General features: G+C 37.9%; 1 protein-coding gene across 1 annotated transcript in view; it reads left to right on the top strand.

Annotated features, from left to right (window-relative positions):
- Positions 1 to 1346: 1346 nt before the first annotated feature.
- Satl1 (spermidine/spermine N1-acetyl transferase like 1) overlaps positions 1347 to 14922 on the top strand; it is a 36212-nt gene continuing 22636 nt past the window's right edge. The window contains exons 1-4 of the mRNA XM_026789032.1: positions 1347 to 2368; positions 2480 to 3048; positions 3094 to 3419; positions 14234 to 14285. Coding sequence (XP_026644833.1) covers positions 1347 to 2368; positions 2480 to 3048; positions 3094 to 3419; positions 14234 to 14285 — 1969 coding nt within the window. The remainder of the gene's footprint in view (positions 2369 to 2479; positions 3049 to 3093; positions 3420 to 14233; positions 14286 to 14922) is intronic.

Here is a 14922-nt window from a genome sequence, read left to right on the forward strand (position 1 = left end):
ATATTTATTGACCAATTTTGTTGTTTTTAGTCCATTTAGGGATCAAGGCAAAAAATATATGTTTAGTCCAATGACAGACTTCTCTGTGTCTTTTAAATAGTTTTGGATTGAATTTCTTTAGATATTATCATATTTTCACCTGCTTTATTCTTAGGTCATTTGCTTAAAATACTGTTCTCCATCCATTTACCTGAGCATGTCTTTACTTAATAGTAAGGTGTGTTTGCAGAAATATAGATCCTGTTTTCTAATCCAGTTTGTTACTCTGTTTTTATAAAGGAATGAAGACCACTAATATTGAGAACTATCAATTACTAGAACTTCTTGACTCCTGTTATTTTGTTGTTATAGTGTGGGATTTCCCCCTTCTTTTGATTTATATAGTGTGGGCTTTCCCCCTTCTTTTGATTTACTGGTCTAGCCTTCCTCAGTAGGTTGAAGTAAGCCAATGAATCATCTGCAAAGACAGGGATCAAAGACCAAGGGAATTCTCAGTCTGTATTCAGAGTTGTAATTTGCAGTAAATGGAGATGAGGTAGGAAGTACTGTGCCTACAATCAGACTAGTACAAGGATGGGGGTGAGGATGAAGAGATTGTAATAATGGAAATGAAGCAGAGTAAAAATCCCCTATCTGAACCCAGGTCTGGTGTGGTCACTGGAGATCCCAGATAGAGATGCTTCTCAATATCCCCGGCTCACACAAAGAAATGAGAATGAACTAGAAAGGGGTTGAGAGGGTCCACAGGAAGAGGGAAAGCTATGTCCATACCAAGTTTCAGCAAAGTTCACAGAGAATGGAGGTAGGGTGGGAGGAGGGGTACTTGCAAGCACACTGCTACAGTGCAGTGGTAAGAATGGAAAAGCAGGTACTTGCTCTTTAAATGGAGCAATGAAGCTGTAATCAAGCAGCCCATGCCCTGCCCCTACATCACCACTTGGAAGAGCAGCACATAGGCACAGACATTGGCATTGTGACTCCGTCATTATGATGCAGTCCTCTGTGGACCAGGGGAGATGTAAGGTGGTAATAGTCTTCAAGGACTCCCTCTTTTCTGGCCTTTTGGCAGGGAAAGGCCAGATGGCAGGCTGAAATCCAACTAAGCTTGTAGTTGCAGTCTCTAGTGAAGTCAACTCCAGCAAGTCAGAGGATTCAATCACCTTCCTCAGGTAGTCATCTCTGTTTCCTATTCCGCCATGACAGAGGACTATTTCCAAGTGTGAGTTGCAACAAACTGGAAACAGCTGACAACTTTTCATCACAGCATTGTAAGTCAAAAGATCTTGTCTATCAAGACCCTTACAGGCCAGTCAGTTGTTTACTAAGCTATCATCTGCCAAAGAGTCATGGACCAACCAGGCATAAGACAAGCAGGCCAAAGAAAAACAGACATGAATCAAGCAGTTATGAGCCCACCAGATGAAAGTCCATATAATACCAAAGAACCAGGGCCAAGCCAACCAAACATCAACCAGCCAAGCATGAGCCAACAAGACATGAACAAACCAGATGTGAGAAGACCAGATGCAAGGCAACCAGATATGAACCAACCAGGGCCAAGCATGGACCAGCCAGTCGTGAGCAAACCAGACGTGAGTCAACAAGGTTTGAGGCAGCCAGACCCAAGCCAACTGCATATGAAACATCCAGGCACAGGCCAACCAGGCATGAGTCAAGCAGGCCTGAGCCAAACAGGCATATGGCAGCCAGGCCCTCCTCCTCCCAACATAAAGCAAATGAACTCACGACAATTGGGTTCAGCATATACAGGCAGGAAATCACCAGAAATGTGGCAAATAGACCAAAGCAATCAGGAAATGAGACAATCAGACATTGTCCAACAAGACACAAGCAATGCAGGACAGAGACAACCTGATACATGGAACACAGATCCAAGTTATCCAGGAATGAAACAAACAGAACCATGGCAATGGGAGCCAGGCTCTCCAAGCTTGAGACAAACAGATGCATATCAATGGAACCCAAGCCATTTAGGCAAAAAACATTCAAATTCATGGCAAACAGGCCCACATCACCCAGTCATCAAACATTTAGAATTCAAAGAACCAAGTCCAACTGAACGCGGTACGAAACAACATGACACAGCACAACCAGGCCCTCCTAGTCAATCAGGCATGAGACTGCCAAGCCCAGGACTACCAGGATCCAGCCAACCAGATATGAGACAATATGACACATGGCAATCAAGCCAGAACCAACAAGGCATGAAAGAGTTGAGTCCTTGGCAACCAGGCCCCAGCTCACTAGGCAAGAGATTGTCAGGCACATGGCCATTGGGCCTTAGCCAACCAGGCATGAGACAATCTGACACATATCAACTAGGGCCTACTCATCCAGGTATGGAATGGTCAGATACACAACAACCAGTCCCTAGAATATCAGATACGACACAATTAGACATGAAGCAACTTGGCCACAGCCATCTAAGTGTAAAAATTTTAGATACACGACAATCAAGCCTCAGTCAACCAGCCATGGCAAAACCTGACACTTGTCAATCAGGCCTTAGCCAATCAGGCATGAAAGAGTTGGACACATGGCAATCAGGCACCAATCAACATGGCATTAAACAGTTGGATTCATGGCAATGGGGTCCCAACTCCCCAAGCAGAAAACAATCAGGCAAATGGCCAGCAGGGCCCAGCCCTCTAGGTATGAGACAATTGGATTCATGGCAACCAGGCCCGAGCCAACTGGGCATGAGATATTCAGACTCATGTCCATGGGGTCCATGCCACTCAACCATGAGACACTCAGATTTATGGCAACCAAACCAGTCAGGCACAAGACAATCAGATGCATGGCAAACATGCCCAAGCCACCCTGGCATGAAACAACTGGATACATGGCAATCAAGTCCCAACTTCCCTGGTGTAAGACAATTATATACATGGCAGCCAAGCCCCAGTTGCTCAAACACAAGACAATCAGAAAAATGGCACCTAGGTCCCAGCAACCCAGACATGAGACAAACAGATATTTGGGAACCAATACCAAGGCAATCGAAGACAAGCACCAGCCAACTGCGTACATGGCAAGAAGGCATGGAACCATATGAGACAAGTCAATCAGAAACCACTCAATTAGATAAAAGTCAACCAGACACCACCCAACCAGGCCTAGGAGAAATGACACCATCAGATACATCAGAGCCAAGTCCAAGTCAGCCAGAGACAAAAGCCAGCCCATCAGACACTACCAGCCAATCAGAATCAATTCAAGTAAGCGATAGTCAACCAAGTAAAAGTCAATTAGAGCCAAGTGAATCAAGCATGAGTGATTTAAGTAAAAATCAAGAAGGAATGCTCCAATTACCCATGAGAAAGAAAAACTCTGTTCCTTTCAAAATAAGACCTGCTGAGCCTCAAGACTGCCCAGATATTCTGCGACTGATCAAAGTAAGCCTGTATTTTCTTATTTCTTAGAAATAAGTGCAGGGCTGAAAGAACAAAATGAATGCAAAACTTAAACGAAAGTCTAAATTTGAATCTAGCTCTGTTATTTATGATCCATAAACCTTTACAATCTTCATTTTTCATATAAATCAAAATTATAGTAGTTGCTACAAGAGATTGTTGTGATGTTTTCTTTATATCCAGAATACAAATTTAAAAAAATATGAGATTTGGACTTGGGAATATAGCTTCATTGGTAAAGCATATCCAGAAGTCTGTTCACAGATATATCCCATGAGTCTAAAGAACGGAGAGAAAATTTTCTTATGCACCTGTTTATTTTAATGTCTTTCCTAGAAACCATACCAGTACAGTAAAGGTGACAATGTTGATCAGAATGAACTCTTATGCATATAGTATTGTTACCACATAATTGAAATGTTGCAAAAGTATGTTTTTTTTTCCTGAACTGTTGCTTTTCATGCTCTATTCCAACTGACCAAGACCATATAAAGAACACATCTTTATAAATGTGTACTAACTGTTATGGAAATGATATAATATGGACATGGTAGGATGCTAATAATGAAGTTATATTCTTATGTCTGGAATTTTTGGAAAAAAATTAATAGTCCTTTTGTCTTATTTAGGGCTACTATTGCTGTTATGAAACACCATAACCAAAAGCAACTTGAGAATGAAAGGGTTTATTTGTCTTACATATCCCAAGCCATAATCCACTGAAGAAAATCAGGACAGGAACTCAAACAGAGCAGGAACCTGAAGACAGGAGCTGATGCAAAGACAGTGGAGGAGTACTGCTTATTGGCTTGCTCCTCATGTCTTGCTCAGCTTGCTTTCTTATAGAACCCAGGACCACCAGTCCAGGGATGGCACCACCCACAATAGTTTGGTCCCTCCCACATCCATCAGTAATTAAGGAAATGCTCTATAGGCTTATATGTAATTGATTAAATATGTACAGTCTTAAAATGCCTGTAGTCTGATCTTATGAAGGCATTGTCTCAATTAAGGTTCTCTCCTCTCAAATGATTCTAATCTGTGTCAAATTGACACAAAATGGTCTAGCATATTGCTTTATTTGAAGAACTTAAATTTATTTCAGTTTTGTACACCAGTAAGACCTATTCAGGGGTAGAAATATTCTGTTGTATCCTTATACTATAATATGGGAAGATGTAATATTTTCAGTTTTTGTGAATGCAAAATATATTTTAACTCTGGCTTTCCTGGACAAATAAAATAAGGTAAATTAAAAAATAATGTCAATGAAAGTTTGAATACAAAAGAATATAACAAAATCAAAATAGTATGAAAAATTTTAATTGTTTAAAATCATAATAGTATAAGAAAAGTTATTAAATTGTTTAATGTATAAGCACATATGTATTTCCATGTGACTGACATGATTGGATTTGGCATTGTAAATTGAAAATTGATGCATAAACATGTAAGATCTTATTGTTGCATTTGTTCAGTTCATATCTAGGCAGTCATTTTGGTGAGAATTTATGACTGTAACTTCTGACATTGCTAAGTAAGCAAAAAATATATGGGAGGGAATAGAGGGAGAAATGATGTAAATATAGTATAATCTCAAAAATAAACGAAAACTGTTTTCATAAAAATTTCAGAGCTAGCACAATGAAACTTTTGATAAGAAATATTAACCAAATTCATAGCAAATATAAATTTATTATTCAAAGTATGAAACATTAATAATGATTTATATTGGATTGACATATATGGTTTACCTCCAGAAAAGGAATGCTCTGTGAGTTTAATTGCCTGGAATTTGCCAAAAGCAAGATAGTGTATAAATATGAGAAGCAAACTTCTGAAGCTATTTCAAGAACAATGGAGTTCTTTATTTTTTAATAAATAATTTTAACATTTTATTTTATTTTAATTTCATTTTAAATTCTAACTACAGTTCTTTTTCCCACCTTTCTTCCCACCCTCCCCTTGAACTTCTTCCCCCAGCCCACCTCTTATCCACTCCCCCTAACAGGTAAGGGCTCCTATGGAGATACAACAAAATCTAGCACATTAAGTTGGGGCAAGATCAAATCCTCCCCTCTGCATTAAGGCCTATCATGGAATCCCACCATAGGGAATAGGCTTCAACAAGCTAGCTCATGCACCAGGAATAAATAGCTCATGCCAGGGGCCCCTCAGATAGTTCAAGCTTCACCACTGTCTCCCATATATGGAGGGCCTACATCAGTCCCATTGAGGCTCCACAGCTGTCAGTCTAGGGTTTATGATTTTCCACCAGCTTGATTCAGCTCTCTCTGTAGATTTCTCCATCATGATCTTTACCTTTCTTGATCATATATTCCCTCCCCCTTCTCTTCAATTGGATTCCCGGAGTTCAACCTGGTGCTTGGTTGTGGATCTCTGCATCCGGTTCCATCAAGTATTGAATGAATGCTCTATGATGATACTTGGGATATTCACCAATCTGATTACAGAAGGCCAGTTCAGCCAACCTCTCCACTACCGCTAGGAGTCTTAGCTAGTGTCATCCTTGTGGAGTCATGGGAATTTCCCAAGCAACAGATTTCTCTTTAACCACATAGTGACTCTCCCTATCAAGATATCCCTTTCATTGCTCTCCCACTCCATCCCTCCCCACCTCATCTATCCTATTACCTCATGTTCTCATCCCCTGGATATGACAGATAGATATGAATCCATTTGCAATCTTCTACATGTTGACATCCAGTTATGACAGTACCTTTTGTTAAAGATGCTTTTCTTTTTCCATTGCACTATTTTGGCTTCTTTGTCAACAATCAGATGTTCATAGGTGTGTGGATTAATGTTAGTGTTTGATTCTATTCCATTGATCTGTGTGTTTTTATGCCAATATGAAGCTGTTTTTATTACTATATCTCTGTAATAGAGTTTGGAGTCAGGTATGGGGAAGCCTCCAGAAGTTCTTTTATTATATGGAATTATTTTAGCCATTCTAGGGCGGTTTTTTTTGTCTTTCCGTTTGAGTTTAGTATTGTTCTTTCAATGTCTGTGAGGAATTCTGTTCAGATTTTGATGTTGCATTAAATATGTATAAGATTGTCATTGTTATTATGTTGATCCTTCCTATTCAAGAGTATGGAAGCTCCTTCAACTTTCTGGTAATTCTTAAATTTCTTTCTTTAGAGATTTAAAGTTCCTATCATACTTATTACTCTAGCTAGAACTAGAACTAGTACTATTTTGAATAGATATGGAGAGAGTGGACAGCCTTTTCTTGTTCCTGATTTTAGTGGAATTGCTTTGAGTTTCTCTCCTCTTAGTTTGATATAGGCAGAGCAACAAGATTAGGAATATTCTGGGAAGAAGAAAGGCAGAGAGGCAGTCACCAGTTAAATGCAGAGGAAGTAGGCTGAGAGTGCCTTTCTGAGAAAAGGTACCAAGCCCCATGTCTAAACATAGACAAGAATTATGGGTTAATTTAACTTGTAAGAGCTAGCTTATAATAACCCTGAGATAATAGGCCAAAGGTTCAAAATTAATATAAGCCTCAGTATGTTTATTTGGAACTAAATGGCTGTGGGACCAGGCTGGACAGAAACATCCATGTACAAATGGCACCCAAACGTTTAGCACATAAATCCTGAGAAAGTTTAAAAAATAAGAAAGGGTTTTAGACAGACAAGAAACACAGCTTCTTGGTAATCATCTATTTTCCATTAGGCTCTGTTTTCTGGTAGTAAGAAGAGGTGTAGCTCATATAAGAGAGACTTTCTGACTCAGTATTAGTGGCAAAATCCTTGCAACTCTTATAAGAGGCTCTGCTACCAAACACTTAAATGGTATTTATGAGCTGCTGGCAGCCGGCTTCTTGGTGGTGGTATAGACCTTGAAACTCCAAAGACTTGTGGCAATAAATACAGCTCTGGCAAATATCTCCACCATGAAGCTAGGCTCTCAAAAAGCTAAGGAATTGGGTGGAGTCTGCCACCAAAGCCACAGCTTTAATCCTAGCCATATCACTTAGCAGATTAAAGATTCATGTGGTCAGAAAAAGAGATATATTCAGAAAAAGAGATATACAGTAAAGTCTGATTCAGACTAAAAAATTCCTCTAAAGTTCTTAAGAAAAAGAAATAGAGTAGTTAGGTGTGGTTCTTCACGGCTTTAATCCCATCACTTGAGAGGCAGAAGTAGATGGACCTATCTGAGTTTGAGGCCTATGGAGTTCCAGGACAGCCAAAGATACACAGAAAAACCCTGTCTCAAAAAAACAAAAATTAAAAATAAAAATAAAAGAAATAGAGTAAAAAAAACACATAAAGATGGAAAATACACAGAGCATCTTGATATTGTATGTTATTGTGTTGTCTTGGATTGACTGCTGAGGAAGGAACAACAGCTCCTCAAAAACATTTGATTAGAAATTCTTGATTAATCCAACTTTTATATTTTGAAAATGCCTTGAATTTAAAATTTAAGTCAGAAGATACGTTTCTTTGGGAAAGAGATTCTGCTTTTATTTCCACCAGAAATGTGGATTCATTCTGGATTTAAAAAAAAATCAGGTTTGATAAAGGAAAACCCCCTGAAAAAGCTGATAGGAGCAGATGGTCCAGAAGACACAATGTCTCAGAGCACCACTGTTGCAATTTCTTCTAAGTTCTGCATCCAGAACAGCTTTAAGCCTGCTGGCTGAAAGGATCCAGACTTATAGAATACCCCAGTCAGGACTTGACAATAATCCTATATTTCTTTGGGTCTCCATAAGATTATCAGTGTCCCCAATCAGCAAGAAGTAGCCTAGAAAACTATGCCCACAGTCCCAAAAATGGATTAGGGATGTTTGTCTTTGTTTTGAGTGTTGATTACAAGTTCTTATGGATAATGATCGAGAAAAAAAGATAAACAAAGAAAATTAGATTCAGAGTTCTTGTTTTGAAAAAAAAAAACAGGAAATTCTGTGGGAACAATGCTCTTGTACACTGTAAAGATTTATCACTTGCATCAGTTTAATTAAACTCTGGTTGGCCAGTAGCCAGGTAGTAAATATAGGTGGGGCAACAAGACAAGGAGAATTTTGGGAAGAGAAAAGGCAGAGTCAGTCATCAGTCAAACGCAGAGGAAGCAAGATGACAATACTTCACTGAGTAAGGTACTAAGCCATGTGACTAAACATACATAAGAACTGAGAGTTAATTTAAGTTGTAAGAGCTAATTAATAGTGAGTCTGATGTAATAGGCCAAACAGTTTATAATTAATTAGGCCTCTGTGTGTTTCCTTGAGACTAAATGGCCCGAAAACTGGGTGGTACAGAAACTTCCATCTACAGTTTGATGTTGACTTCTGCAAGGTATATATTGTTTTTATTATGGTTAGATATGTTCCTTGTATACCCAGTATCTCTAAGACTTTTATTGTGAAGGGGTGTTAAGTTTTGTCAAAGGCTTTTTCAACATCTAATGAGATGATCGTGTGTTTTTTCTTTCAGTTTGTTCATATATTGGATTACATTGACATATTTATATATATTGAACCAAACGTCCATCTTGGGATGAAGTCTATTTGGTCATGGTGGACAATTTTTTTGATATGTTTGTGGATTTTGTTTGCCAGTATTTTATTGAGTATTTTTTGCATCAATGTTCACGAGGGAGATTGGTCTGTAGTTCTCTTTCTATGCTGCATCTTTGTGTGATTTGGGTGTTCATGTAACTGCAGCCTCATATAAGGAGTTTGACAATGTTTCTCTTCTGTTTATATTGTGTGGATAAATTTGAGGATTATTGGAATTAACTCTTCTTTTAATTCTTGTATAATTCTGCACTGAAGCTTTCTGGTCCTGGACTTTATTTGGTTGGAAGACCTCTAATGACAACTTCTATTTCCTTAGGGAGATAAATTGTTTATTTATCTGTTCTTAATTTAATTTTGGTATGTGGTCCCTTTCCAGAAAATTGTCCAGAAATTTTTAGCTTTTCCAATTTTGTGGAATACCGGATTTTAAAGTATGACCCAATCATTCCATGGATTTCCTCAGTGTCTGTTTGTTATATCCCCCTTTTCATTTCTGATTTTGTTAATTCTGATGTTCTCTCTCTACCTTTTGGTTAGTTTGGATAAGAGTTTGCCTGTCTTGATTTTCTAAAAGAATTAACTCTTTGTTTCTTTGATTCTTTGTAGTTTTCTCTTTGTTCTAATTTATTAATTTTGGCCCTCATCTACTCCTCATGGGTTAGTTTGCTTCTTTTTACTCTAGAGATTTCTGGTGTTCTGTTAATTTGATATTGTGGGATTTCTCCAACTTTTTAAGTAGGCATTAAGTTTTATGAACTTTTCTCATTGTACTGTTTTCATAGTGTCCCATAAGTTTGGGTATGTTGTAACTGCATTTTCATTGAAACCTAGGAAATCTTTTACTTCTTTCTTTATTTCTTCCTTGAACCAAGGATGATTCAATTGAACATTATTCAATTTCCATGGGTTTTTAAGTTTTCTGGAATTTGTGTTTAAGCCATGGTGATCTGATAAGACACTCAGGCTATTCCAATTTCTTATATCTTTTGAGATTTGCTTTGTGACTGATTATGTGGTCAATTTTAGAGAAGGTTCCATAAGGTGCTGAAAAGGAAGTATACTCTTTGGTGTTTGGGTGAAAGGTTCTGTAGATATCTGTTAAGTACATTTGAGTCTTAGTTTGATGTGGAATTTTAAGTTTTAGTAATGTTTCTTTTACAAATTTGTGTGCCCTATTATTTGAGACATAAATGTTCAGGATTGAGACTTCCTTTTAATGGATTTTTTTTATAATGATGATGAAACATCCTTCTTCATCTCTTTTACCTTTATTTTGCAGTCTAAATTGTTAGCTAACCAAATAGCTATGTGAACTTGCTTCTTAGGTCTGTTTGGTTGTAAAGTATTTCCCCAACCCTTTACTCTGAGAAACTATTCATCTTTTGTTGTGCCTGTGTCACAAGACCCCGAAACAATACCGCCACAGAGCCAGTATCTGATGCAAACACAAAGGGTTTATTGAAGCAAGTTCAGCCTTGGGCAGCAACTCAGCACTCAGGAAACTGAGGACAGTCCTGAGCATTTACAGGGTGGGGTTTAAAAAGGGAATAATCACAAAGGAAAACCACAAGTGGATCCCAAGCCTTGTCAGAAGGTTTTGAGGTAGCTGACACTTAACCTGATTGGTTGTGGCAAGGAAAAGTATAGAATTGTACAGTAGTAAAAAATACATCCGGCATGGTTAAGGTACTTGGTTAGTGTCTGTTACTAGCCATGTTGTTCGTGACTGTCATCAATAATACCCACATCAGTCATACACACGATGGAGTTTAACTCATTTTGGGAACTTGGGATCACAAAGAGGGCATCAGATGGGTGGTCTTAGTCTAGTTCAAATTTGACCATCACACTTTGAAATTGAGGTGTGTTTTTTGTATGCAGCAGAAGGATGGATCCTGTTTTCATATCTGTTCTGTTAGCCTGTGTCTTTTTATAGGTGAGTTAATTCTAGTGATATTAAGGGATATTAATGAGTGATTGTTAATTCCTGATATTCCTTGGTGGTAGTGTGTGCATATTTCCCTTCTTTAGGATTTGCTGGTGTGGGATTATCTATTGCCTGTGCATTATGTGTGTAGAACTAACTTCCTCGGGTTGGAGTTTTCCTTCTAGGGCTCTCTGTAGGGCTTGATTTGTAGATAGGTGTAGTGATATTTTATTTATGTTTTAACAAAGTTTGCATGAAAATTAGAGTGCAGAACTAAGCCACTAGAGGCCAGGTAGTGATGTCATACACCTTTAATCCAGGGACTCAGGAGACAGGCAGAGGGATCTCTGTTAGTTCAAGGCCATCCTGGGCTTTACAAGATTGAATCTGTCTAAAAGAGAAACAGATCAATCAAAGGTGATCCCAGCACTTGGGATTACACACTTTTAATCCCAGTACTAGGAAAGTGGAGACAGGACTAATATGGCTGGGTGAAGAGAAGAGTATAAGATGGAAGAAGACAAGGAGAGTAGTGAGTCTGAGGTTTGGTGGAAACAGATCCAGTCTGAGGACAGGATTGCCCTTTAGGTCTGAGCATTGGTGGAGGTAAAAGAACTCTCTGATGGTTGGCCTCTCTGCTTCTCTTATCTTCAGCATTAACACTTATATCTGACTCTGGGTTTTTATTATGAAGACCATCTAGAATTCACGTTACAAATTGGTATTGTTTAAATCTGGTTTTGTCATGGAATATCTTGTTTTCTCCATCTATGGTGACTAAAAGTTATTTTGGCTATAGTTGTCTGGGTTGGCATCCATGGTCTCTTGGTGTCTGCAGAACATCTGTCTGGGGCCTTCTGGCTCTCAGAGTCTTTACTGAGAAATTGGATGTTATTCTGATGAGCCTATTTTTAGATATTACTTGACCTTTTTCCTTTGTAGCTCATAATATTCTTTCTTTATTATGTGTATTTTTTGTTTTTATTATTATGTGGTGAGGGGATTTGGGGGAGTCTAGCCTATTTGATGTTCTGTAAATTTCTTGTACTTTCATAGACATTTATTTCTTTATGTGGGGAAAGTTTTCTTCTATGATTTTGTTGAATATATTTTCTGTGCCTTTGAGCTAGTATATTCTCCTATTTCTACCCCTATTATTCTTAGGCTTGGTTTTTGCATGGTGTCCCAGGTTTCATGGATGTTATGTGTTATGACTTTGTTGGCTTTAATGTTTTTTTGACTGATGTGTTGGACTCTAGCATCCAAACACCGAGGAGGAGTCACCCCCAGAGACCACCTCACACACCACAGCCGATGCAAAAGCATGCGGATTTTATTTATTCTGTCATGATAGGGTCCCTCAGCATTCGGAAAGCGGAGAGACCTCAAATAGATGGCACAGGCTACTTTTAAAAGGAGAAGGCCACAGAAGCAAGGGGGGTTGTGATTGGTTTATTCAAAAGGGCTATTATCAATAATTGGCTGGAGAGCTGTTGCCAGATCAGATGAGGTAAGAGGTTATTTTGACCCGGTTTCCCAGGGGACTGAATCAAAACATACGTATATGGGTAATTGTTCAGGAACTGAGTATGTGTGTGTGTAGCTGTTAGGTCCTTGGTTCCCAGGGGAGGAGGGGAAGCACTATGGCACAGAGGCTGAGAGGATTCAGAATTGTCAAAAATGGCTTTAGAATTGTCTTAAAGTCTTACAATGAATCTATTTTGTTTATCATATCTTCAATACCTGAGGTTCTCTCCTCCATCTCTTGCATTCTGTTGGTTATGCTTGCACCTATAGTTCTTGTTCATTTACCCAGATTTTTCATTTCTAGAATTCCCTTGGTGTGTTTTCTTTGTTGCTTCTATTTCAATTTTCAAGTCTTGAACTATTCCCTTCATTTGTTTGATGTTTTTTTTCTTGGCTTTCTTTGAGAGATTTATTGATTTCTTACTATTTTTGTCCTCTATTTCTTTAAGGGAATTTTTCATTCTGTCTTTAAGGATATCTATCATCTTCATAAAGTGATCTTTAAGGTCAGTTTCTTCTGCTTCTTCTGTGTTGGCATGTTCAGGTCTTTGTGTTATATGACCACTAGGTTCTCATGCTATTATATTGCTCTTTAGGTTGTTGAATGTATTCTTGCATTGGGGTCTTCTCACCTCTTCCTCCAATCGGTGCAGGCAGTATCTTTGTCTCTTGGTCAGATTGTTGCAGTCAGTGTTTGTGTCTCAGTAATCCTGTCTTGGAGGGATCAGTGCAGCGGCTGTCTCTGTCTCAGGGAGCTCTGAGGTCACATGGGTTTGGGGATGGAGTGGGACTTGTAGGTTACAGGGCCAGATGTGGGGGTGGTGGGACAGTCTGCCCACAGGAGCCTTGCTGGCTTATTGGCTAGTGCCGCTGAGATGAGTGGGGGAGAGACCCAGGGTTTTGTCCCAGGGCCTAGGGCCCAAAGTCTGGGCTATCCAGCTGGGAAGCTGGTCACTCACCTCTTGGTCTACTCTGTGTTGTCTCTGTCTCACACAGTGCAGTTTAGAGTCTAGAAGTTCTCTACAGTACATGTGAGACTGTGGTAGTTGAAACAAGGGGAATTTCAAATCACAGAAAAAAAAGGAGGGGTTTTTCAACTAATGGCATGGGATTGACAGAGTAGATTTGATGGTGACATTCTATCTCAGTGTTTACAGTCACAAAAGTATACACACAAAGCAATTAGTTAAGAATGTAAGACGATAAAACCCAGAACTTTGTAAAATTAATGTCCTCAACAAAAATAAACAAAGAAGAACAAGAATAAATATTTTATTACTTTTCAAGCATGAGATAAATATCACAAAAGAAATAATTTGGATGTATGATAATGTTAATAATAATAATAATACATGGCATAATTTTAAAATTCTGAAGTTACACTAGCAAAAGTTAGGCAAAAGCATGTCACAAATTTTTCTGTAAAATAATAAAAATAAACATTGTGATTTTGACTGCCCAGAAACAAGTTTTTCTTTACTTTACAGGTTCCTACTGGACCCAAAGCTAGTAACCCAGAAAGTAAACCTTCACAAAACTGAGATATCAAATTTATCATGTGTCTGTTGTCTCTCTATAAGTCGACTATCATCTAGCTGCCAACTACTTATCTACATAATTTGTGTTGCATTGCTGCTTCATATTTTAATTTGTAGATAACTACGATCAAGTCTGACTTCTTTCTTAACAGATCACAGGATACCTGTGTTATAATGTTCAATAAATATTTTAAATATTATAATATTTACTAAATCATCAGCTGAAAGTTTTTTTCTACTTTGACAGGAATTGGCTTCCTATGAAGGTATGCAAGGAGAAGTAACATTAACAGAAATGGGTAAGATGTTTCCTGCTAATTTTTGAACAGATAAAAACTGTGAATGCTTGCACACAGAATAAATACACAGAAGCTGCTGCAATTGTTACAAAAAGTGATCCTATTAATAATAGTGAAATATATAATACACAAATTCCATGGCCTTTTCAATGTTCACTACTTTTCATTTTCCCTCTTTTTGGCATAAATGGATACATAATGGCTCATCCTTTGCAGATACCATAGACTGTAAATGCATTTCAAAATATAAAATATGTATTACTGGTCAAAAAGTGTTATTTTACATGCAATATGTTGGTAAGAGCTTTGAAAAAAAGTTATTTATGTTATATTTGATAACAAAATATTAATAGATAATGTAGAAAATTGTCATGAATTCGAACTTTTTACATAATAATAGGAAGGCTAAAAGATGGTGAAGCATCATGTTTGGCAAAGATCAAAGAAAGAATGTTATTTATTAAACACTATAAGAATCTACTGAAGGATAGCCATTTAAAGTTGAATATTTAAGAATGTACATAATCTATTACGAACTCTCCACAAAAGAATTTCTTATACTCTTTGGAGATATTTTTTACTACTCTTATAGTATGTTATTTTGTTGAGGTTTAGTTTCTCTTTTTTTCCTTTTACT

This window comes from Microtus ochrogaster, unplaced genomic scaffold, assembly GCF_000317375.1.
Source record: "Microtus ochrogaster isolate Prairie Vole_2 unplaced genomic scaffold, MicOch1.0 UNK13, whole genome shotgun sequence".
NCBI classification, from domain to species: domain Eukaryota; kingdom Metazoa; phylum Chordata; class Mammalia; order Rodentia; family Cricetidae; genus Microtus; species Microtus ochrogaster.